Source organism: Aotus nancymaae, unplaced genomic scaffold (assembly GCF_030222135.1).
Source record: "Aotus nancymaae isolate 86718 unplaced genomic scaffold, 86718_ANA_hifiasm-v0.15.2.pri h1tg000003l, whole genome shotgun sequence".
NCBI lineage: Eukaryota > Metazoa > Chordata > Mammalia > Primates > Aotidae > Aotus > Aotus nancymaae.
This window is the reverse complement of record NW_026988414.1, coordinates 64774190-64797464: the sequence shown is the minus strand read 5'-3', so window position 1 is coordinate 64797464 and position 23275 is coordinate 64774190. Positions and strand designations below refer to the sequence as shown.

Genomic DNA, 23275 nt, shown 5'->3' with positions numbered 1-23275 from the left:
GGAGGCTTGGAGAGGGCTTTGGATGAAAAAGATGCAGGAAGGATTCAGGTGACCTTCCCCATTGTGCACTTTTCTGAACTCTATTACTACAAGACAGTAGTTCTCAAACTTTTTAGTCTTAGGGCCCTGTTACGATTTTAATGATTATTGTGAATCTCAAAGAACTTTCACTTAAGAAGGTTATATCTATTTTTTTTACTGTATTAGGAATTAAAAGAGAATATTTAAAAAATATTTAACTCATTAAAACAACCCCATTACATATCAACATACATTATTTTATAAAAGGTGACTATCGGGTGGAGTGGAGGGGACAGAAAACAAAAAAGGTGACTGTATTTCCCCCATTAAAAAATTAGTAAGAAGAGTCACATTATTTTACAGGTTTCAAACTTCTTAAGTTAATAGAAGATTGCGGCTGGGTGTGGTGGCTCAAGTCTGTAATCCCAGCACTTTGGGACGCTGAGGCGGGTGGATCACCTGAGGTCAGGAGTTTGCCACCAGCCTGGCCAACATGGAGAAATACTGTCTCTACTAAAAATACAAAAAAAAAAAAAAAAAAAAAAATAGCCAGGCTTGGTGGCGTGTGCCTATATCCCAGCTACTCAGAAGGCTGAGGCAGGAGAATCGCTCAAACCTAAGGGGCGGAGGTTGCAGTGAGCCGAGATCACGCCCTTGCACCACTCTAGCCTGGGAGACAAGAGTAAAATTTAGTCTCAAAAAAAAAGAAGATTGCTGGATTTTTATATCTGCTTCTACATTTCATCTGTTATAAAGTCATGTAGCTTCTGGAAAACTCTGTACTCAGAGTGAGAGTGAAAAAGGCAAATACTAATGTTATGGTATAATTTTGAAAATAGTTTTGATGTCACAGACCCTCTGACAGGGTCTGGGTGTCTCCCAGTGGTCCTCAGAAAACACCTTGATAACTGCTTCTGTAAGATACTTAGCAGAGACCAGCCTGGCCAACATGATGAAATCCTGTTTTTACTAAAAATACAGTAAATTAGCTGGGTCTGGTGGCAGGCGCTACTGTAGTCCCAGCTACTGGGAAGGTTGAGGCAGGAGAATCACTTGAACGTGGGAGGCAGAGGGTGCAGTGAGCTGAGATCATGCCACTGCATCCAGCCTGGGTGACAGAGTGAAACTCCCAACTCAAAAGAAAAAAAGGCTGGCGCAGTGGCTTAGGCCTGTAATCCCAGCACTTTGTGAGGCCAAGGTGGGCAGATCATGAGGTCAGGAGATCGAGACCATCCTGGCCAACATGGTGAAACCTTGTATGTACTAAAAATGTAAAAATTAGGTGGGCATGGTGGCTCCTGTCTAATCCCAGCTACTTAGGAGGCTGAGGCAGGAGAATGGCTTGAACCACGGAGTCGGAGCTGAGATTGCACCACTGTATTCCAGCCTGGTGACAGAGCAAGATTCTGTCTCAAAAAAAAAAAAAAAAAGAAAGAAAGAAAATGTATTTCTATTGTTTTTATTGACAGGATGGTTTTCACAGGTAGAGAAAAGCTGATAAATCTAATGTGAAGGACATGGGTGGGTAGAGTAGGGAGAATACAACAGCTCCTGGTCTTATATTGGTCAGTGTGGGGCAGGGCACAGTCCACAGTGGGTGGCCAGGTCGCAGCTAACCTGAGAGAGTGGCATCTTGCATAGACACCGACTGCCCCATTTTCTGCCATTCTTCTGCAGCTTCTTGAGATAGAAGACTTTATTAAACAGCACAGAATATTTGATCTGTTTTTGTATATGATAAATGTCTGGCATCCCTAGCTGTGACTTACAGGAAAGCTCTGCCTTTTCATCAGTCATCATCAACAAGGGGAAGAAATTGAATTAACTGCTCTCTGTGGTTTCTTCCAGCTCAGAAATGTTTAGTTTATGATAAGCAACATTTCTTAAAAAAGGTGAACTAAATTCAGTGATAGTGACTTTTTGTCAGTTGCAGATTTATTTTGTATTAGAATTACGTTAAATCAAGAGCCCCTTTTTAAGAAACCTGTTGGTGAGGCATGGGAATCTTGACATTAAGATGTTAGATGTAGTGGCATTTAACCTATAGACTTTTCTTTTTGTCTTCCCTCAATGGGGTAGCTTAAATACCTTCGTCCACCAGATGGTGCCCTTCGACAGCAAATGTATTTGAGGCTGTGGTTTTCCAAATGAGGTAAAACAGTTTTGAGTCACCAGGAGAGTTCCTTTCCATTTTGTATTTTTATCATGTCAGGATATCATTTACTTTGAAATAACAAATCTTTTAAAGCCAGAACACTAACTGCCTAAATTTCGCATCCGAGGCAAACGTCATCCTAGACAGGTTTTGATGCAGAGAGAGGGCTATTGGCTTGTAGGATTGTGACTGTCAGGTTTTAGTTCTATGAAATAAGACTTCTAGGTAATCACAACTCATTATCTGCTAGCATGTTATGGATGTTCTTTAGTGAAGCAAATCAGCTTGTATGACCCCAAAAGTTGCTGTCCAGACAGGGAGGTGATGGAAGGACAGCTTTATTGGTCACATTGCATCCAGAATGTTTCCATTAGTTGTGGAAGCTGTGTTTTCAGAGGGGTGTTGCCAGAGCAGCACAGCTGGGATGTGCAGGAATAATTGTTGAAAGAGCAGTTAAAGCCTATGTGGTTGTTGCTCTTGAGAATGGTGCAAGTAAGAAGGTTAGGTGGCATCACTGTGGGAAAATTCAGTCTGTCTCTGGAATAAGTTTCTAAGGAATACATCTGCCCCAGAGCAGATTGGGCTGCCAGTTGATGTAAGGAGACACTGACCTTGGAATGTTCATGTAGAGACCGTCTGATTTTCTGTCAGACAGTTTAAAAATTTGGATTGGATAGGATGTGAGTAGAATTGGCCATTTCTGTTTTCACTCTTCTCTTTACCTACCAACTGTTAAACTTCACAGTTGAAATATACTTAAATGTTTAATAAAATAGCAAATTGATAAATCAATAAATATGTGTGGAGGACCACCTTGAGTGATCGATTGGGTTGTGAGGTGTGTCAGCAATGGTGCATGTTGGCTAGTGCAAGGAGCTTGCCGGTTAGCTGGAGAGTCATGAATGGTTTTTCTGAGGGATAAACACTGTACAGGCGGGCAGCCCAGTGGATGGCATGAATACTATGCATAGTATGAGTGTGAAGATTACTGGTCACTGACACAATCCACAAGATTGTAGTGAGAATATAGGGCATTATGGACATTAGGCATGGTGAGCAAGGTGAGGGACAAGGATGCTGAGCCTGTTCTGTGAGTTCTGGATGATTGGCATGCCTAGAGGGGCAGATTTCTGTGGGAAAGTGTTAGGGACACAGCATTGAGAATTCAGTGAGAATTACTAAAGGAGAAAGAACTGGAAACTCAGCAGTGAGAGTTTTAGTGTTGAATTTGGTTGGTAAACATAAAGTCATTGACAGTTTCAGCTGAAAGGAAGTTTGGAGATGATCTGATGTAGTAGTCAATACATTTATAGATGAGGAAGTTCAGACTGAATGTTAGAGTTTATCTTAGATGACTCATACTTAGTGGCAGAGCTGGGAGACACCCTTTTCCTATTCTTTCTCTACTCTTTCTTTTTATTTTTTTTGAGATGGAGTTTCACTCTTGTAGCCCAGTCTGGAGTGCAATGGCGCGATCTCAGCTCACCACAACCTTTGCCTCCCAGGTTCAAGGGATTCTCCTGCCTCAGCCTCCTGAATAGCTGGGATTACAGAAATGCACCACCACACCCAGCTAATTTTGTATTTTTAGTAGAAACAGGGTTTCTCCATGTTGGTCAGGCTGGTCTTGAACTCCTGACCTCTGATGATACGCCCACCTTGGCTTCCAAAAGTGCTGGGATTACAGGCGTGAGGCACTGCGCCTGGCCCTCTCTCTACTCTTTCAGATAGATAGTCACAAGAAAGAATGGTTAGAGCTTGAACACTGTATATACTATAGAGCTCTTCCTGTCTTGGATTGGTGTCTGTTGAGGCCTCCACTGGTCAGAAGGGCATTTCTCCTGCAACCCAGCCTTGCCTACAGGGTTACAGAAGGGCTTTGATAAGGTGTATTTAGCGGAAGCCCAGTTCCTGCTTTGGGCCTGCTATTTCCCATTTCACAAAAAGGCATGTGAAAATAATCTAGGTTTCATCTTTATTATAATTTTGTAAGATATAAAAGCCTGTGGTTTTTTTCCTAGGGGGAATTTATATATAGAGTAGAAAGATTCAAGTAACTCTTGTCAAAAAGGAACCATTCATCTACAACTTCTATAATCTATTTTACAAATGATCAAAAATATGGGGCAATGTTTCTGTAACAAACTTTTTTTTTAGTGTTTTTCTTATTACAGCAAAAAAATGTAAAACAATTTATATGTCACAAAGGAGAAATAGGGATACAAATTGTTAAAGCCATGAAGTAATATATACAATAAAATAAATGTTAAGAAAATGTTTGTAATACAATGGTATATGAGGACACCAGGATAACCATGTATAGATATATCTCCAAGATCTTGGAATGCCCACTCTGGATTTCCAGTATTGCATACAATCTCCCTCATAAATCATCCACTTGCCCAAGGTTACAGAGCAGCAGGTCTGGCTGAGATGAGGGAGGTCGTGGAGCCACCTCCCACACACCAGCATCCTAGTATGGTTTCCTCAAAATAAGTCACCAGCTGTCAGTGGGCTTTTGGGGGTCACTGGTGCAGAGTTAAGAGTCATGAATGCCAGGAATCTGATTCTAAACGTATGCTAATTACAACAAGTTTTTAAGAGAAACATGTCACTAAAATGATAAAATGGTTTTCTCTTCTTTGCGGATTTATACGTTTGGTATTTTAAAGTGTGCTTTCCAAATGCCCTATAATGAGAAAGTATAGTTTAATATTCAGGAAAATTATGGTTGGTTTTCCTTTTCCATCAAAGGAATAATGTACCTATGTGTATGATTCAGAATTTTACACTGTGAAGACTGAAGAATGAAAAATGAGGCCACTGGAAATACCTTAGGCTGTTTTTCTTTATGAAGAATTAAAAGGGAAACTCAGCAGCACCAGCCCTCTGCTACGTGTTATGAGAGTATGTTAAATCTGACATTGCTTTAAGAAATAGCAGCTGTAGAGAACATGAAGCAAGGTGAAAAAAACAGACAACTGGGAGAAACTGAAGGAAAATCACGGAGTGGGCTAGAGGAATTGGTAATAACAGGTATATTCTTTATTTGAACTGGGATTTTCCAGGTATTAGTGATAAAGAAAAGGCTTGAGTACAGCCCATACTTTGCTAACATTCAAGAATTAAGTGGTATTCACTTTTCCTTATGTTGGATCACATTAGCGTCATAGAGTCTGTTATGTTTTTTTCTTGCTTTAATCAGCTAGTCAGTGGGGGAAGGGGGCTCTGTGGATTTGTTTACTAATGAAGAAATGTATCAGTCAGACATTATTCTGCTGCTGGTAATAAAGACTTAGAATCAGTGGCTGAAATGAAACAGGCATTTAGTTTTTTTTCATGTAAAAATTTGAGGTAAGTAGCTTAGGGCCAGTGTGTTAGTTCCATGATGTCATTATAGAGCAGTACTCCTCCCAACTCTTCTTTCTTTATGATGAGATGTTTACCCTCATGTTCTCCTTGTAGATGCCTGAGACTAATAATCATGTTTGAATGTCTTCATTCAAAGTTCTCTTCTGGAAGCCCTACTCAGTGATGACTGCTCACCTTTCATTGGCCAGAACCCTGTGCTATGACCATCCTTAGCTGAAAGATGAGCTGGAAATGCAGTTTTTAATCAGCTATATTGCTCTTTCAATTAAATAAGTTCCATTAGTAAGGAAGGTGAAGTTAAATCCTGAGTGCTTAGGTAGTCTCTGCCATAAAATTTTATCATAAGACATGATGACTTTGAAATGCTGTGTTATACTGTATTATATATAGTTTAAAGGGTCGAATTTGTCAAGGGGCATAATAGTCTAGAAAATATAAATAAAGTGGTATAGATTATTCTCTCTCTCTCTCTCTTTTTTTTTTTTTTGGGACGAGTGTTTTGTGTTTTGCTTTTGTTCCCCAGGCTAGAGAGCAGTGGCGTGATCTCGGCTTACTGTAACCTCTGCCTCCTGGGTTCAAGGGATTCTCCTGCCTCAGCCTCCATAGTAGCTGGGATTATAGGCAGCTACCATCATGCCCGGCTAATTTTTGTATTTTTTTTAATAGAGGGGGTTTCACCATGTTGGCCAGGCTGGTCTTGAACTCCTGACCTTAGGTGATCCGCTTGCCTTGGACTCCCAAAATGCTGGGATTACAGGTGTAGGCCACTGCACCTGGTTGTAAAGTAGTATAGATTATTGTGTTTTAAATTTTTCATATGTAAAAATACTTTGACGGGTTCTGAGCATGGGATGTAAAATGTTTTAGTAAATGTTGAGATAATTGGTCTCCTTTAAAGGGGTGCTTTATATGGTTTGGGTCCCCTTTAGGATTTTTACAAGAGCCACATGTAGATATGTAAAATAAAATTAATATTTCTATTTAGTCTTTCCATGTTATTTTTAAAAAATAGAATGCATATCTTTGAGTATATCCTGCATTTCCTCTCTGCCAGTATTATTATTATTTTTTTTTATTTTAATTTTTAATTATTTTTGGGCAGTCAGTTAGCTCACCAACTGAGCAAACCAGCTGCCTGACGATGCCAGTATTTTTAAAACATCTTCTTGACAGGGAGTCTTTTAAGAAAATAGAAAATGTAGTTAACCAAATTACTGACTTTCCTTATAGGTATTGGGAGATAGAGGGAAACTTTTCCCTCCCCAGCTATTCAGGAGGTAGAGGCAGAAAAATAGCTTGAACCCAGGAGGTAGAGGTTGCAGTGAGCCAAGATCGTGCCACTGCACTCCAGCCTGGGACAGAGCAAGTCTCCATTAAAAAAAAAAGTGTGTAGTCAGGGTTGACTTTCTGGTTTATTGTTTGGCCACGTGGCTTCAGAAACAGTAGAGCCAACATAGGTTAGAATTTTCATTCTCACTCTTGAATCCCGGCCCTGTAATTATGAGTTGTGAGGTCTTGGCAAGTTATCTGTCTTTGCTGCATTCCTCTCATTTATAAAACAATGTTGATAATAGTTGATAGTAGTGTTTAGCTGGTAGGACAAAAGGAGGTGACATAAATAAAACACGTCCTACAGGGCCTGCTCCCTGGTATGTACTGAATCAGTGTTAGCTGCTGCAGGTGGCAATACTAAAGCAAAGCAAGACAGCAGTCTCCAAGCCTTAATGAGATAGTTATTCACTAGCTGATTGTGACCAAGAGAATTGTAAAGAATTCTGTTCTGTGGTTGCCATTTTAAGTTTGTCCAACCTGCAGCCTAGCGATTTATACTTTCTGCCATCTGTCAGAGCCATGAAGAATGTTTGTTTAGGAGTCACTGCTTAAGAAAATGCCTCTGCTGTTTTTGAGAAATATACCACTATCTTCTTCTCAGTAACATCCTGCCATATGTGGTGCCAGGACAGAAGTGGTGTCATGGGATATGATTTAGGAGAGGAGAGTCTCTTTTTTTTTTTGGAGACAGAGTCTTGCTGTGTCACCTAGGCTGGAGTGCAGTAGTGCAATCTTGGCTCACCGCAACCTCCGTCTTCTGGGTTTAAGCAATTCTGGTGCCTCAGTCTCCCAAAGAGCTGGGACTACAGGCATGTGCCACCATGCCCCGCTAATTGTGATTTTAGTAGAGGCAGGGTTTGACCATGTTGCCCAGGCTGATCTTGAACTTCTTAGCTCAAGCAATCTGCCCGCCTTGGCCTCCCAAAGTGCTGGGGTTACAGCATGTGCCACTGCGCCTGCCCAATAGTCTCATTTTCATGATTTTAAAAATTATCTTGTTGAAATTTAATATCTGATTATATATGTACAACAAATTTACGTTTTAAAGCACAATGATTTTGAATGTTCCATACTCACCATGCAGTCAGCAGTTACATTACCAACACTGCTCAGGGACCACTCTTCTGTAGTTCTTTCCTGCCCAGAGTGATGGGGTGGCCTGAATTTTGTATTTGATTTCTTGACTTGTAAAAAATAGTTTTCTCATGCATACATGTATTTTAACACAATATGTTTAGTTTGGCTTATTTTTGACCTTATTAAAAATAGTATCCTTTATGTAGTTTTCTGAGACTTTGATATTTTTTGCCCAACAATGTTTCCCAGTTGATCCATATTATTTTGTAAGCTATTGTAATGTTCATTCATTTTCTTTGCTGTATAATATTCTACTTTGTGAATATACAGCTTTTTAAATTCTCCTGCCAGTGAACATTTTCTTTCTTTTTTAAAAAAATAAATATTGCTGCTGTGAACACATCCCATACATGGTACCCGGTTTACATGTGTAAAAGTTTCTTGAAGGTAATTATGCAGGAATAAAAATGCTGGCTGATAGAGTGTTTAACTTTACCAGATACTGTTGAATTGTTTTTCTAAGAGTTTGTATCAGTTTATATTCCTTTAGCACTGCATATCATTTTTGTTTTTTTGAGACAGAATCTTAGCCCTGTCACCCAGGCTGGAGTGCAGTGGTGCAATCTTGGCTTACTGTAACCTCAGATTCCTGGGCTCAAGTGATCCTCCCACCTCAGACTCTGAAGTAGCTGGGACCACAAGCATACACCATCATACCTGACTAATTTTTGTATTTTTTGTAGAAATGGAGTTTTACCATGATGCCCAGGCTTGTCGAAAACTCCTGTGCTCAAATGACCCTCCTGCCTCGGCCTTCCAAAATATTAGGATTTCAGGCATGTGCCACTGTGCCCAGCTTATAATCATTATTAATACAGCTTTATTGAGCTTCAATTTATATAATACAAAATTCACCCATTTTATGTATATACTTCAGTGATTTTTGTGCAGCCATCACCAGTCTAGTCACAGAACATTTCCATCGGCTTCAAAAGTTTCTTCATGCAGATCCACAGTCTCCAGCACTTAATATTTGGTTATCTTACTACTTGATGTCATTCTTGTGCCTGTAAAATATGGGATGTGAGTTTGCACCTCTCTGATTAAAAATGGCTTAGAATATTTTTTCATGTCTTTATCAGCCATTTGTATTCCTGCCTTTATGAACTGTTCTCTATTTTTCTATTAGATTGTTTGACTTTTTCTTTATTTGGAATTCTTTATGTTTTCTGGATACCAAAACTATGTCAGTTATATTTGTTGAATTATTTGCTCCAGTTGTGGCTATTCTTTTCATAATTTGGTTTATTTACAGTGTCTTTTAATGAACAAATGTTTTAATTTTAATGTAATAGATTTTTACTAATTTATTTAGTTTTTTATGTTTCTCATTGTTCCTGGAACTGATTAGGAACTGTCTTAGAATCTTGGGTATTCTAGCCTCAGTATTGCTTAATTTACCTTTCAGATTTTCTGTCTCATTGTATTTCTGTACTGGACTGTGTTAATGTCCTAAATATTATCTTCTGGTTAACTAATTTTCTTGCTTGTTAATACTGGTTAACTGCTTTTCTTATTTAACACCTTCACTCAGTTTTTAGTTTAATGATGATATATTTCTTTTCTAGGAGTTCACCTTTCTTTTTAGGTTGGACTGGACATTCCAAATAGTTTATTTTTCTTTTCTTGTTTTAGCTTCCATTTTTTATTTCTTGAAACATTTCTTATTCCTTGGCGACAGAATAATACAACTGAATATTGGTGGTCCTGCTTGAGGGGCTGGTCTGAACGATTCGTTCCTTATTTCTGCTAGCTCTCTGCAATGTTGGCTTTCCTCCCAGTATACACAGTGATCTCTGTTTGTATGCTTAGGCTTGATCTTAATTTGTGGAATAATTCCGGATCTAAATGTATGATTCTTTTCTCCCAAGAGGACTGGAGTTATTCTGCCTGGAACCAGGAACTCCATTAACTTCACACTCTCAGTAGTCTAGACTTAAGATGGGAGTCTCAGGCTCTCTGAGATCTTTTATTTGCCTTGACATTTCCCTCCTTTTTCTCTGTCCTTTTTGTACTTATGTTTGCCTTTATCTTTTTATGTGGCACTTTCGCTGCAGAATTATTTTGTTTCTTTCAAAACTTGCCCTATGTTGGTTATTGTTGAGAATTGCAAAACGGAAAGCACTGCTGTAAAATTGTAGGTATTTGCTGTATAAAAATACAAAAGGGAAAATAGTTTCATTTTAAAATAAAGGTTTAGTGAATGTAAGACGTATTTATAGAAAAGAAGCGGCAAAAATGCTGTTATGTCAAACATTATAATTAACTATAAGCAAAATGTACTCCATATGGGTCTAATCTTATTCTTATTGTGTAAAGATCCAGGGAAATCCTCAGTCTATTTTAAAGTGTAGACCAGAGCTTTCAATTTAGGTATTGGGAGGCACTATTTTCTTTTATGGAGAAAAGACTATACATTATGGTGTGAAATGGATTGAATTTTGAAATCTGTAAAGAACTAGCTTGTTTTATTTTTTTCTGTGTGTTATCTTTGAAACTTCAAAGACTTGTTCCAGCCTTTTGAATTTGTGGCAGTAGTTTACATTAGCCTAGTTTTGACTTGTCAGCACACTAGTGGAGTGTGGTCGATGGTCTTTTCTTTAAAGATACAGTATTCTAGTCTGGGCCTGGATAAGAGTCCTAAAACAGGATGGTATAAGTCAAATGAGGAAAGGCGTAAATTATTTTTTTCGCCTTGACACAGGGTCTCACTCTGTTACCTAGGCTAGAGTGCAGTAGTGCCATCATTATTCCCTGCAGCCTTGACTTCATGGGCTCAAACCATTCTCCCACCTCAACTTTCCTAGTAGCTGGGACTACAGGTACATGCCACCATACCTGGTTATTATTTTTTCTTTTTTGCTGATTTTTTTTTTTTCCTGGCTGATATAGGCTCCCACTATGTTACCCAGGCTGGTTTTAACCTTCTGGACTCAAGCAATCCTTCTACCTTGGCCTCCCAAAATGCTGGGATTACAGGCATGAGCCACCACTCCTGGCCAGATTTTTCTTTTTTTTGTATTTTTTTAGACAGAGTCTTGCGCTTTTGCCCAGGCTGCAGTGCAGTGGTGCGATCTCTGCTGACTGCAACCTCTACCTCCAGGGTTCAAGCGATTCTCCTGCCTCAGCCTCCTGAGTACATGGGATTACAGGCATGCGCCACCACACCCAGTTAATTTTTTGTACTTTTACTAGAGATGAGGTTTCACTATGTAGGTTGGGCTGTTGTGGAATTCCTGACCTGGTGATCCACCCACTTCAGCCTCCCAAAGTGCTGGGATTATAGGCGTGTGCCACTGTGCCCGGCCCAAATTTTTCTTTTTAAAAATAGTTAAAAATGATTATTTTTTACCTAAAATTTTAAAGTTTTTTTTTTAATACTGCACAATAATTTGTTAATGAGAAACACCATGTCTCAATGCTGAAATACAAAAATGAGACCAATACCAGTATTTATGAAGGGATTGTTTACAAAGATCTATGATATCCTGGACAGACAATACATTTGTTGTTGAGGAGACTAACTGCTCTGTTCTAATTTTCTTTTTCTTGTTTTTTTTTTTTTTCTTTCTTGTTACAGGGTCTCACTCTGTTACCTAGGCTGGAGTACAATGGCACAGTTGTGGCCCACTGCAGCCTTGACCTCCCAGGCTAAGGTGCTTTTCCCACCTCAGTCTCCTGAGTCTTTAGGACTACAGGTGACTGTCACCATACCCAGCTAATTATTGTGTATTTTGTAGAAATGGGTTTTTGCCATGTTGCACTGACTGGTCTTGAACTCCTGAGCTTAAGTGATCTGTGTACCTCAGACTCCTGAAGTGCTAGGATTACAGGCATGAGCCACCACACCCGGCCTCTGTTCTAATTTTCTTTTCTTTTTTTTTGAGATGGAGTCTCACTCTGTTGCCCAGGCTGGAGTGCAGTGGCGTGATGTTGGCTCACTGCAACTTCTACCTCCTGGGTTCAAGCGATTCTCCTGCCTCAGCCTCCTGCGTAGCTGGGACTACAGGCACCTGCCACCGTGGCTGACTAATTTTTGTATTTTTAGTAGAGACGGGTTTCATCATGTTGGCCAGGCTGGTCTTAAACTCCTGACCTTGTGATCTGCCCGCCTTGGCCTCTCAAAGTGCTGGGATTATAGGCGTGAGCCACTGTGCTTGGCTCTCCTAATTTTCAAACCAGGAGTCCTGTAAGTCACTGACTGGGCACCTTGCTTTCATCTGTAGAATGAGATGGTGTTTTGCTCTTGTTTTCCTAGCGTGGGGGTTATCCCACCACTTGTTTCTTTCCAGTTATTCTATGTGAGTTGGTGGTGCATGCCAGATTGTTAGACGTGTCCCCAACCCTACAGTTAACAAGCTTTGAGAGAGGCAATTTAAATGGGTGCTAGCTATGTCCGCCCTTTGAAAGACCAAGAGCACATCTAAGTGTAGCTTGGTGATGGCATTTTCGTGGTGGAAGAAAGACTATAGTCCTGTCCATCTGTATATTCTTTTTAATGACTTCATTTGAGTTATGGGATAGACCTGGAAACTTGAGAATCTTTAACAGATCCTTTCAGTATTTTCCCAGATTCTTATAGAATCTAGATGGTGGATCTTCTTTTTTTAATAATTGCATTTTCTAATGAAGTGGTATTTCCCCCTGTGAATTCTTGCATTTCAGAAATTTTTCTTGGTCATTATTGGCCCTGTTTGGAGTTGGGTGTGTGGCACTGAAACTCAGGAGAAAGATGGGGGTTCTTAGTTTTGTTTGGAAATCAACCCATGAGGATAATATTGAAGATGCTGAGGGTGACAGCAGGAAATGGGAAGGTTGTTGTTGAGGATGGAATATAGACTGATAATGGTGAAGGTGTGGAAAGACTTAGTGACAGAGAGACAGGTGAGTGGTTTTGACCTAATTTTGGGGAACAAGGTCCATACAGACTTTTCCTCTTCTATTATATGGAAAGTCCCATTAAAATATGATTAATATGCTGGGCGCGGTGGCTCACGCCTGTGATCCCAGTACTTTGGGAGGCCGAGGCAGGCAGATCATGATGTCAGAAGTTGAAGACCAGCCTGGCCAAGATGGTAAAACCCCAACTGTACCAAAAACAGAAAAAAATTAGCCGAGTGTGGTGGCACGTGCCTCTAGTCCCAGCTACTCGGATTGCTGAGGCAAAAGAATCATCTGAAACCAGGAGGTGGAGGTTGCAGTGAGACAAGATTGCATCACTGCACTCCAACTTGGGGGACAGAGTGAGACACTATCTCAGAAAAATAAATAAATAAATAAATAAAAGATTAATAGGCCAGGTATGGTGGCTCACACCTATAATCTCAGCACTTTGGGAGGCTGAGACGGGTGGATCACAAGGTCAGAGTTTGAGACCAGCCTGGCCAACATGGTGAAACACTGTCTCTACTAAAAATACAAAAATTAGCTGGGTGTGGTGGTGCACGTCTATAATCCCAGCTACTGGGGAGGCTGAGGCAAGAGAATGGCTTGAACCCAGGAGACAGAGGTTGCAGTGAGCTGAGATCCTGCCACTGCACTCCAGCCTGGGTAACAGAGCAAGACTCTGTCTCAAAAAAATAGAAAAAGATTAGTAATAATTGTGTGTGTCAGTTTTATCAATTTTTCTGTAGCCACCTATGCTTTTATGTAAAGCAAATGAAAAAGCAGCCCCTAAAATATGTCAGAGTGAAGAAAATCTTCACTGTTTTATGTGTTCACTTGGAAGTGTTTCGGTAGTCATCCAGGTCTGCTTTCACAGTCTCAGTGTTGATATTGTAGCAGTTTCTCAGGTTTATGGGCAAGTGACTGTAGCTATTCCACTTGGTGGACAAAGCAAAATGCATTATCAGGCCATCTTTGGTGCAGCTCACAGAATTGTTACCTGTGCCTGGCAAGTGGCTAAGTTCTAGCAGAGCCTCCCTGTCATTCTGCTGCCTCACAGAGACTCGTCTCAAGAAGTTACACAGTTTTGTTCAGGGCTATGCTAGATCCCACTTATTCTGGAGTTGGTTATTCAGTTTTCATAATTGCCCAGGCTTTGCATTTTGCCATTTTACTTTGTTTTTCTTTGGCCATTTGGGTACTGGTGATAGAACAGAGAGATAAAACATGCACATAGAGTGAATTCCTGTTGGGTTCCTGCCACTTGCAAAATCTCACTCCAGTTACAAAACATGTTTTGGAGTAACTAATGCAGCTATTTAGTGTTGGACAAATATATGATTGATTAAAGTAGTTCTCTCTGTCCCAAACTCACAACCACTAACTTGATATTTATAGTCTGTCTCCAAAACTCCTCCTTCATCTTTTTAAAATTACTCTAATAAGTATGGACTTTTAAATGCCTGCTATATGTTTTTGCAGATTTGGCCACAGATTTATTTTCTTTTATTTACCTTTTTTTTTTGAGATGGAATCTCACTCTCTCACCCAGGCTAGAGTCCAGTGGTGCATGATCTCGGCTCACTGCAACCTCTGCCTCCCAGGTTTAAGTGATTCTCCTGTCTCAGCTTCCTGAGTAGCTGGGATTACAGGCCTGTGCCACCACGCCTGGCTAATTTTTTTTTTTTTAGTTTTTAGTAGACATGAAGTTTCACGATGTTTACCAGGGTAGTCTAGAACTGACCCCAAGTGATCCGCCTGCCTTGGCCTCCCAAAGTGCTGGGATTACAGATGTGAGGTGCTGCACCCGGCCTGATCCACGTGTTTTTTTTTTTTTTTTCATTTGTTAAATAATGTGTTTAATATCGTAAAGAAAATAGATGTTTAATCCATATGACCATAAATAAAATACCTATATATTTATAGACATACAAGATGTATTTTTTTCTTAGTATCGTTAAGATCTCACTAACCAAGAAAACCAATCTGAATTAGGGAAAAGATACAATTGCAGAACTCCTATTTTATTACCTACACATCAGCTTTTTTTTTTTTTTTTTTTAATTTATTGCATTTTAGGTTTTGGGGTACATGTGAAGAACATGCAAGATTGTTGCATAGGTACATACATGGCAGTGTGGTTTGCTGCCTTCCTCCCCATCACCTATATCTGGCATTTCTCCGCATGTTAACATGTTTTTAAAAGTTGGTTAATGTCACATAAAATTGGAATTTTGGGATTAAAAAAATCCAAAAATCTGGCAGTATTCCCAGTGACTGAGTAACGGCTGTCTCCTTTAGACAGGATAGTAGATTGTCTCCAAATACACATCACCCCTACATCCACCTTTTTTGACGTACATCTAGCTGCCTTCACTAATTGCCATTACCTGCTTGGCTCTTTGGGCACTGAGGTTGTAATTCCTGCTTTATTACTCAGCTGTCCACTTCCTGCTGTGCTCTTATGCAATTTGTGTTTTTTTTTTCTTTCTTTCTTTTTTTTTTTCTGAGATATGTTGCCCAGGCTGGAGAGTGTAGTGGCGCAGACTCTTACTTTGTCACCCAGGCTGGAGTGTAGTGGTGCAGTCTTGGCTTACTGTAACTTCTGCCTTCTGGGTTCAAGTGATTTTCATGCCTCAGCCTCCCAAGTAGCTGAGATTATAGGCACATGCCACCATGCCTGGCTAATTTTTTATTTTTATTTTTTGAGACAGAGGTTCATGTTGCCCAGGCTGGAGGGCAGTAGTGTGATCTCAGCTCACTGCAACCCCTGCCTTCTGGGTTCAAGTGTTTCTCTTGCCTCAGACTCCAAAGTAGCTGGGATTACAGTCACACACCACCTCACCTGACTAATTTTTGTATGTTTAGTACAGATGGAGTTTCTCTATGTTGTCCAGGCTGGTCTTGAACTCCTGACCCATGATCTGCCCACCTTGGCCTCCCAAAGTGCTGGGACTACAGGTGTGAGCCACTGTGCCTGGCCTAATTTCTGTATTTTTGTAGAGATGGAGTTTTACCATGTTGGTCAGGATGGTTTTGAACTCCCGAACTCAGGTGATCCTCCTGTCTCTGCCTCCCAAAATGCTGGGATTACAGGTGTGAGCCACTGTGCCTGGCCTCCTGCTGTGCTCTTTGGAACAGGATGCTGACAGTCTTCTTTGAGGTGGAATGGGCTATGAGTCCATGGAGATGCCACTGAAAAACCTATGGTCTGAAGCCTCTCCCCATCTTTTAAAATGAAAAATTTAGTTAAGCAATTTTCAGCATATTTTCACGTGTGTTTTGCAATAGTATCTTATAAGGTAGCCACATTTGGATTTATGTACTATTTGGAAGCCTTAGGGCTTTCTCTATTTCTGCTAGGAAGGATGTATTTTCTTGAAAATAGTTTCAGGAAGACTGGACTTTTCCTGTGGTCCCTTAGAGGTGGCCACAGTCCTCTCATGGCCGAGTTTGCAGTGTTGAACCCTGGGCACAGCTCTGCCATGAAAGGTCATTGAGAAACCATCAGATCCTATAATTGGTGAGTGGTGGAACCAGCATTTGGTTGGAGAACTTTTGATTCCAATGTAGCATTGTGTTATTCTGATACTGGGTTACTCTTTCAGATTGAAATTCTTCATTCCATTTTACTGTTTGCTGGGGAGTGCAGCAGTGACATGATTTTCATAGGTTTACTAATTGTCAATTTTTTTGTCATAAAAAAACCTTTTTGTAGTATTTGATGGACATGGCCATCTTTTTCTTTTTGAGATATCTCACTCTGTTGCCTAGGCTGGAGTGCAATGGCACAATCATGGCTCACTGCAACCTCAACGTCCTGGGCTCAAGCCATCCTCCTTCCTCAGCCTCCTGATTAGCTGGGACCTCTCTGGCATGTGCCACAATACTGGTTGATTTTTAAAATTTTTAGTAGAGATGAGGTCTCTCTCTCTGTTGCCAGGATGGTCTCAAACTTCTGGTCTCAAATGATCTTCCTGCCTCAGCCTCCCAAAGTGCCAGTATTAGAGGCATCATTTTTATGTACTTTAGAAAAAGCTTATTCTCTGTTTTTCAGTACGTTTTATAGTTTTATAAAGTTTGATTGAGTCTTCTCTTTTGTCTTCCTAGTTTTAATCCTTTAGACTTTCTTCATTTACAAATATCTTTTGTTGTTTTAGTTGCTTCTAGTTTACACTGTCTCTTTTTATTTTTAGGTGACATAATCAAATTACATATGTGTATTTCGATAATAAATGTGACTATACTCTAGCCACCCCCTCACACACCCCGGGTTCTGAAATGCATCTCTGATGTGGTCACGGTGATTTTTTGTTTTACTGGCTTACATTTGTACTCCAGTGTTTAAGGAATTGCCTACCATAATGCTTCCTTGAATATTCTGTCCCACACAGTACTGTTTTATGTGATGTAAATATGTTAAGTAAACAATCTTCCATGGTCAAATGATTTTTGGGAAATGCAGAGTTCAGCAAAGTTAAACAGGTTTCCTTTTGGGTGCCGTTGGGGGTGCCTGTTAGCACTGTGACTGTCTAAGAGCCATAGTAAAAGGGGCCAAAGTTTTTTGACCACAGCATCTGCTAGGACTGATAGTTCTTTTCTTTTCTTTCTTTCTTTTTCTTTTTTTTTTTTGATGGAGTCTGGCTTTGTCGCCCAGTCTAGAGTGCAGTGGCGGGATCTCGGCTCACCACAACCTCCTCCTCCTGGGTTCAAGTGATTCTCCTGCCTCAGCCTCCTGAGTAGCTGGGATTACAGGCACCTGCTACCATGCCCAGATAATTTTTGTATTCTTAGTAGAGATGGGGTTTCACCATGTTGGTCAGGCTGGTCTCAAACTCCTGACCTTGTGATCTGTCTGCTGTGGCCTCCCAAAGTGCTGGGATTACAGGCGTGAGTCACTGCGCCTGGCCTAGGACTGATATTTCTAATATTGCATTGGAAATATTTTGGAAGAAATTGAGCTACTATGATTTTCACATTATTTCTTTGTATAGGTAAAAATGGCTCATTATTTCTCAAGGTTTCTAACATGGCATGTTGCTGCATTGTTCCATTCAGTTTTGCAGAGACTTAAATGTAAAGAGAGTCCAGGATGTCCTGGTTGAGACATTGAAGACTTAGGAATGCATTGATTGGTTGATTGGTTGACTGAGACAGGGTCTTACTCTGTCACCCAGGCAGGAGTGCAGTGGCTCACTCCAGCCTTGACCTCTTGGGCTCAGTTGATTCTCCCACCTCAGCCTTCCATGTAGCTGGGGTTACAGGTGTGAGGCACCACACCTGACTAATTTTTAAATTTTTTTGTAGAGACATAGTCTCACTATGTTGCACAGGTTGGTCTTGAATTCCTGGCCTCAACTGATTCTCCTACCTTGGCCTCCCAAAGTGTTGGGATTACAAGCCTGAGCCACTGTGCCTTGCCTAGGAGTGCTTTTAAGCCGCTGTCTGATTCCTGATAGGAGGAAGATACTATCACTGATTAAAGAGAACATCCATGACAAAGTTTTCAGTTATACCAATGTGCTCAAATCATGGTCCAGTTGTGAGTTATTTCAGAAAACAGTTGCAGGGTACGTAGAGGAATGGGGCAGGACAGGCTCCATCTGGGTAATTAATGTGAAAGGAGAAAGGGGCCTGGGAGATGTGGACTCCCAGGCCTAGGACTCCATTCAGTCCACTGGAGGTCAGGTGAGTTATGAATATTGCTCATGTGCCTGCTGAACACGTGTGGGCGAGTTTTATTCGAGGGAGACAGAATCTAGGAAGAGACTTTCGTCTGCGAACTTGGGCTGGTATGCAGACCTTCTGCTGAAACCTGATGGAGTTAAGCTTTGAACAGTTCGGCAGATTCTAACTTGTCATTGTGGGGCTTGTTTGTAGCTGGGGTTTGGAGACTGTTTTTACACTAAATCATTCCTGTCACCGGCTCTCAAGTGAAGCAGTCTTCAGTATAAGCCTTGCTGGTATTTGTGTAGAGCGGCTGTGTCCCTGGTGGGAAGAATGTAGCAGCTTCACCTGTTTGCCACTCCTGAACCTCAGATCTTTGTGGACAATGATGCTGAGAGAAGAGGATGGTATGTTGTATTTTAGAAGGATTAGAACTAGAAGCATAAACCTTTAAAAAGGAAGGTCCAGAGTCAGATAGATTTAGGTTAATCATTACCACCTACTTCTAGCTAGGAGTATTTTTTTTTGTTTGTTCATTTGGGAATAACATTACCTATTTTATAGGATTGTTTAGAATAAATTTAGCATGTAAGTGTATATAGTGTAATGAGGTAGTATATGGTGTAACACTTCACCTTCATAACTAGGTGCATTTTTGGTCTGAATATGTGAGACAGACCTGGTACTCTTCAGAAGAGCCTTTGCGGAGCTTGTTTTTGGAGTCAGAAAGCCAGTTTAATAGTAGAGAACAAGAATTGCAGAAATAATTTTGAAGCAATGAGATTTATCTCTCTCTGTTGGTTATTCTTAATATTTGCACAACTGTTTAATTGAAATTATATGACTTTTTATTTTAACAAAAGAAATTACTTTTCAGCATTATGGCAGCCTTGCCTTGCTGAGAAGAAACTGCTGCAAATATGTTATTTGCCCATTAAAGGCAAGAGCTTCAGTAGTGAATTTACACACATTTTATTAAATATTACTTCTCAAATGCTTGAATTGATTTTTGGAGGCTTTCCAGTAAGATTTGCTAGAGAATAGTGGTGATATTTATTACATCAGTTGTAAGAATTAAGTTTTATTTTATAAACGTTAGTTTTCATTAGCTTATTTAGTGCTCCGAGCAACTCTAAGAGGTGCAAGAACCCTTGTGTTTTCATGAAGAAAGACTTGAAGCACAGAAAAGCTCCGTGATTTTCTCCTCAGTGACCCACAGAACTGGGGTTATGATCTAGGTCTTTTTGGCCAGCACAATTTGATCTCTACCCTCTTCCCCTTATACCATGGGTCTAGGATGTCAAAGGATTCAACCTTGGTTATTTTTAAAAGATAGTGTCAGTCAGAAATAAAACTGAGATGTCTCCATATGTAGGAATTTTAGAGAAATAGTTGTTTCTAAATTTGCAAGCTCATTCAGTTTAAAAATGGTTCCTATAATATGGTGTTCATTTATTACTTCAGATTCATTGCTTCAGTAATGACTTTTAAATAGGACTCTATTATTAGAGTGATTGGACTGAAGTCTGATTGGACTAGAGTTAAGAGATTGCATCACTATAAATAGAGTGAGATAAAATATTTTACATAATGTGATTGAACTTTTATGAGGTCTCAAAAGTTGGAACCTACGATCTTCTCTAAAAGGATACTTTGACCAGTTTCCAGATAACAAGCTTCTCAGTGTGCGGCTTAAGTTGTAGATAGAGTAGCGGCTTAAGAGAGTTTAGGAATTAAATTATGTCCTTCAGCATGTTTAAATATGTTACGTGAGTCAGAGTTTCATTAGCTTCTTCATCAATACTTTTTTAAACCAAAAGCTTTGGAAAGTGAGATTAGCAAACTGATTAGAAAATCATTTAAAGACCAAAATGAAAACAGAACAACTCTAAAAGCTTTTAGTGTGTAGAGGACATGTTAGAGGTGATTGTGTGTGAAGCCGTTGATACAGTTATTGGAGAGCACAGTTTTGGTAGACATAGATGAATTTAATACCCTTCTTTTATTTTTCATTTTTAAAATAGACATGGGTTCTTGCCATGTTGTCCAGGCTGTTCTTGAACTCCTGGGCTCAAGTGATCTGCCTGCCTCAGCCTCCCAAAGTGCTGGGATTACAGGCCTGAGCCACTGCACCCAGCCAGTGCCTTTCTTTAATAGTGTCATGAAAAGGTTGGAATGGCTTTAAAGACATTTCAGTTTCCCCATGATTACATAGTAATGTGACTAATTTCTGATATTTAGAATTTGGTTATGATAAACATATATGGGAAAAATGTATGGTTTGTAAAAAATTTCTAAGTAGTTTTGAACTGTAGTGAATGAATAAGTGATTGGTAGCCGGGTGTGGTGGCTCACCTGTGTAATCCCAGCACTTTGGGAGGCCAAGACAGACGGATCACTTGAGGCCAGGAGTTCACTAGGTAACATGGTGAAACTCCCATCTCTACTAAGAATACAAAACATTAGCTGGGCGCGGTGGCCTGTGCCTGCAGTTCCAGCTGTGTGGGAGGCTGAGGCATGAGAATTGCTTGAACCTGGGAGACAGAGGTTGCAGTGATCCGAGATTGCACCACTACTCTCTAGCCTGGGTAATAGAGTGAGACTCTGTCTCAAGGAAAACAGCAAAAAATAGGTTGTTAAGTTCTAATAAAACCAGAATCTTTTCCTATCACCTTAACTCTTGTAGTGGTGACTCCAACCTTCTCTCGCTCTGCCATCACCATCCATATTAGGTTACTGTTATAAAACTACATTATTCTAGCATTTTTACCAAAGTTTGGATAAATAAATAGTTTTAGTAGCCATTATATGTTTACATTTTTCTGTTAACATAAGAGGTTAATATTTAGTTGAAGGACCAGTAGAAGCACAGTGATCAGTGGATACTGCCAAGAGTTTTTCCAGTAGTTAGAGTAGAATTTTAAAGAAACAATGTATTACATGCTAAGATTGAATGGATAGGGATGGGGGAGGAATAAAAGATGATATATTTTGCTATTGGTTTCTTGATGTGATACGTGATGGTGAATATTACCTCTAAACTAATGTGCAAAAAAATCCCAAGAAAACCCAAGTCTCAAAACCCCTAAAACAAAAAGGTATGCCGAAGAGGGAAAGCACATACCAGATCATCTGCTTTGAATGAATAATTTTTTGCTGACAGCCAAGTGGGGAGTGGAGCTATAACTTTGGTTTCCATTTGGCATCAGGAAGCTATTTGGTATAATCAAACAGTTAAATAATAATAACAGATATATGCATGTGGCTCTTGAATAAGGATTGTTGATTGTTTTATTTTTCAGTTTTCAGTGAATTAGAATATACAGTTAATAATTAAGGTGGATAGTGGTTTGATTAATAAATGCTATCTTTCATGGTTTAGTAAGATTTGAAATCTGATTTCTCTGTCTTTTTTTTCTTTCTCATTCCAGGGTGTAGATGAATGGAACATAGCTCACCTGAATACAGTCTTGGATGTGGTTGAAGAAGAGTGTGGCATTTCTATTGAGGGTGTAAATACCCCATATCTCTATTTTGGCATGTGGAAGACCACATTTGCATGGCACACCGAGGACATGGACCTCTATAGCATTAATTATCTCCACTTTGGAGAGCCCAAGTCTTGGCAAGTTAATTGTTTAATATTCATTTGCTTTGGAGTTTTGAAATTTGGCCATCAGGCTCATATTGGAGAGGATTTTGTTCTTTGATTTGGTGGATTCAGATTTATGTGAGCTGTAAGGAAGTTTTTGACTGTAATAATTAATTGTCTTCTATTCCTCCAGGGTTGTGCTTGGAAGCCGTAAACCCCATGGTGTACTGTATAACTATGTTTAGATCAGTGATGGACCACATACATGGCAGTCATCCCGAGTTTATAATGCAATTGAAAAATTCCTTTTCCATGTTTAGATATGATTAGCTATGTACTTTGTAGCTAAATACTTAGTGTTAAAATTGCCTATAATACTTAGTACAGTACAGGTTTGTAGCCTAGAAGCAATAAGCTGTGCCATATAGCATAGGTCTGTAGTAGACTCCACCATCTAGATTTGTGTAAGTCCTCCATGATATTCACACAATGATGAAATTACCTAACAACATATTTCTCAAAAAATATCTCTGTTATTAAGTGATGCATGACTGTATATGTCAAGTTGCCTGCAGATCATTTTGTGGGCCATGAATTGATAGATATTTTAGGCTCCAAGAATTTGTTAGGCATCTTTACTTCTTTGAGCATTTGTTGGATGGTATATGGGAGGTAGTTAGGAAGAGTTGACTTCCTGTATGTAGTTTCAGACAGTCTTAATGATCTTCTGGTTCATGCTCCTCTAATTATTTTTTTTTAAATTATTGTATTTTATTTTACTGTTTCGGAGACAGAGTCTTGCTCTGTCGCCCAGGCTCTAGTGCAGTGGTGCGGTCTCGGCTCACTGCAACCTCTGCCTCTCAGGTTCAAGCAGTTCTCCTGCCTGAGCCTGCTGAGTAGTTGTGACTACAGGCACCTCTTACCGCGTCCGGCTAATTTTTTTGTATTTTAGTAGAGACGGGGTTTCACTGTGTATCCCAGGCTGGTCTCGAACTCCTGAGCTCAGGCAATCCACCCACCTCTGCCTCCCAAAGTGGTAGGATTACAGGTGTGAGCCACCACGCCCAGCCAATTATTATTTTTTATTTTTATTTATTTATTTTTTCGAGACAGGA

At 39.9% G+C, this 23275-nt stretch overlaps 1 protein-coding gene across 4 annotated transcripts in view; it reads left to right on the top strand.

Moving 5' to 3' along the window:
- The window catches only part of KDM4C (lysine demethylase 4C), a 390541-nt gene that overhangs the window by 63093 nt on the left and 304173 nt on the right, over positions 1-23275 (top strand). For all 4 annotated transcript variants that reach the window (XM_012451385.2, XM_012451384.2, XM_064381825.1 and 1 more), the window contains exon 5: positions 22000-22193. In XM_012451385.2, the coding sequence (XP_012306808.2) occupies positions 22000-22193 (194 nt within the window). The remainder of the gene's footprint in view (positions 1-21999; positions 22194-23275) is intronic.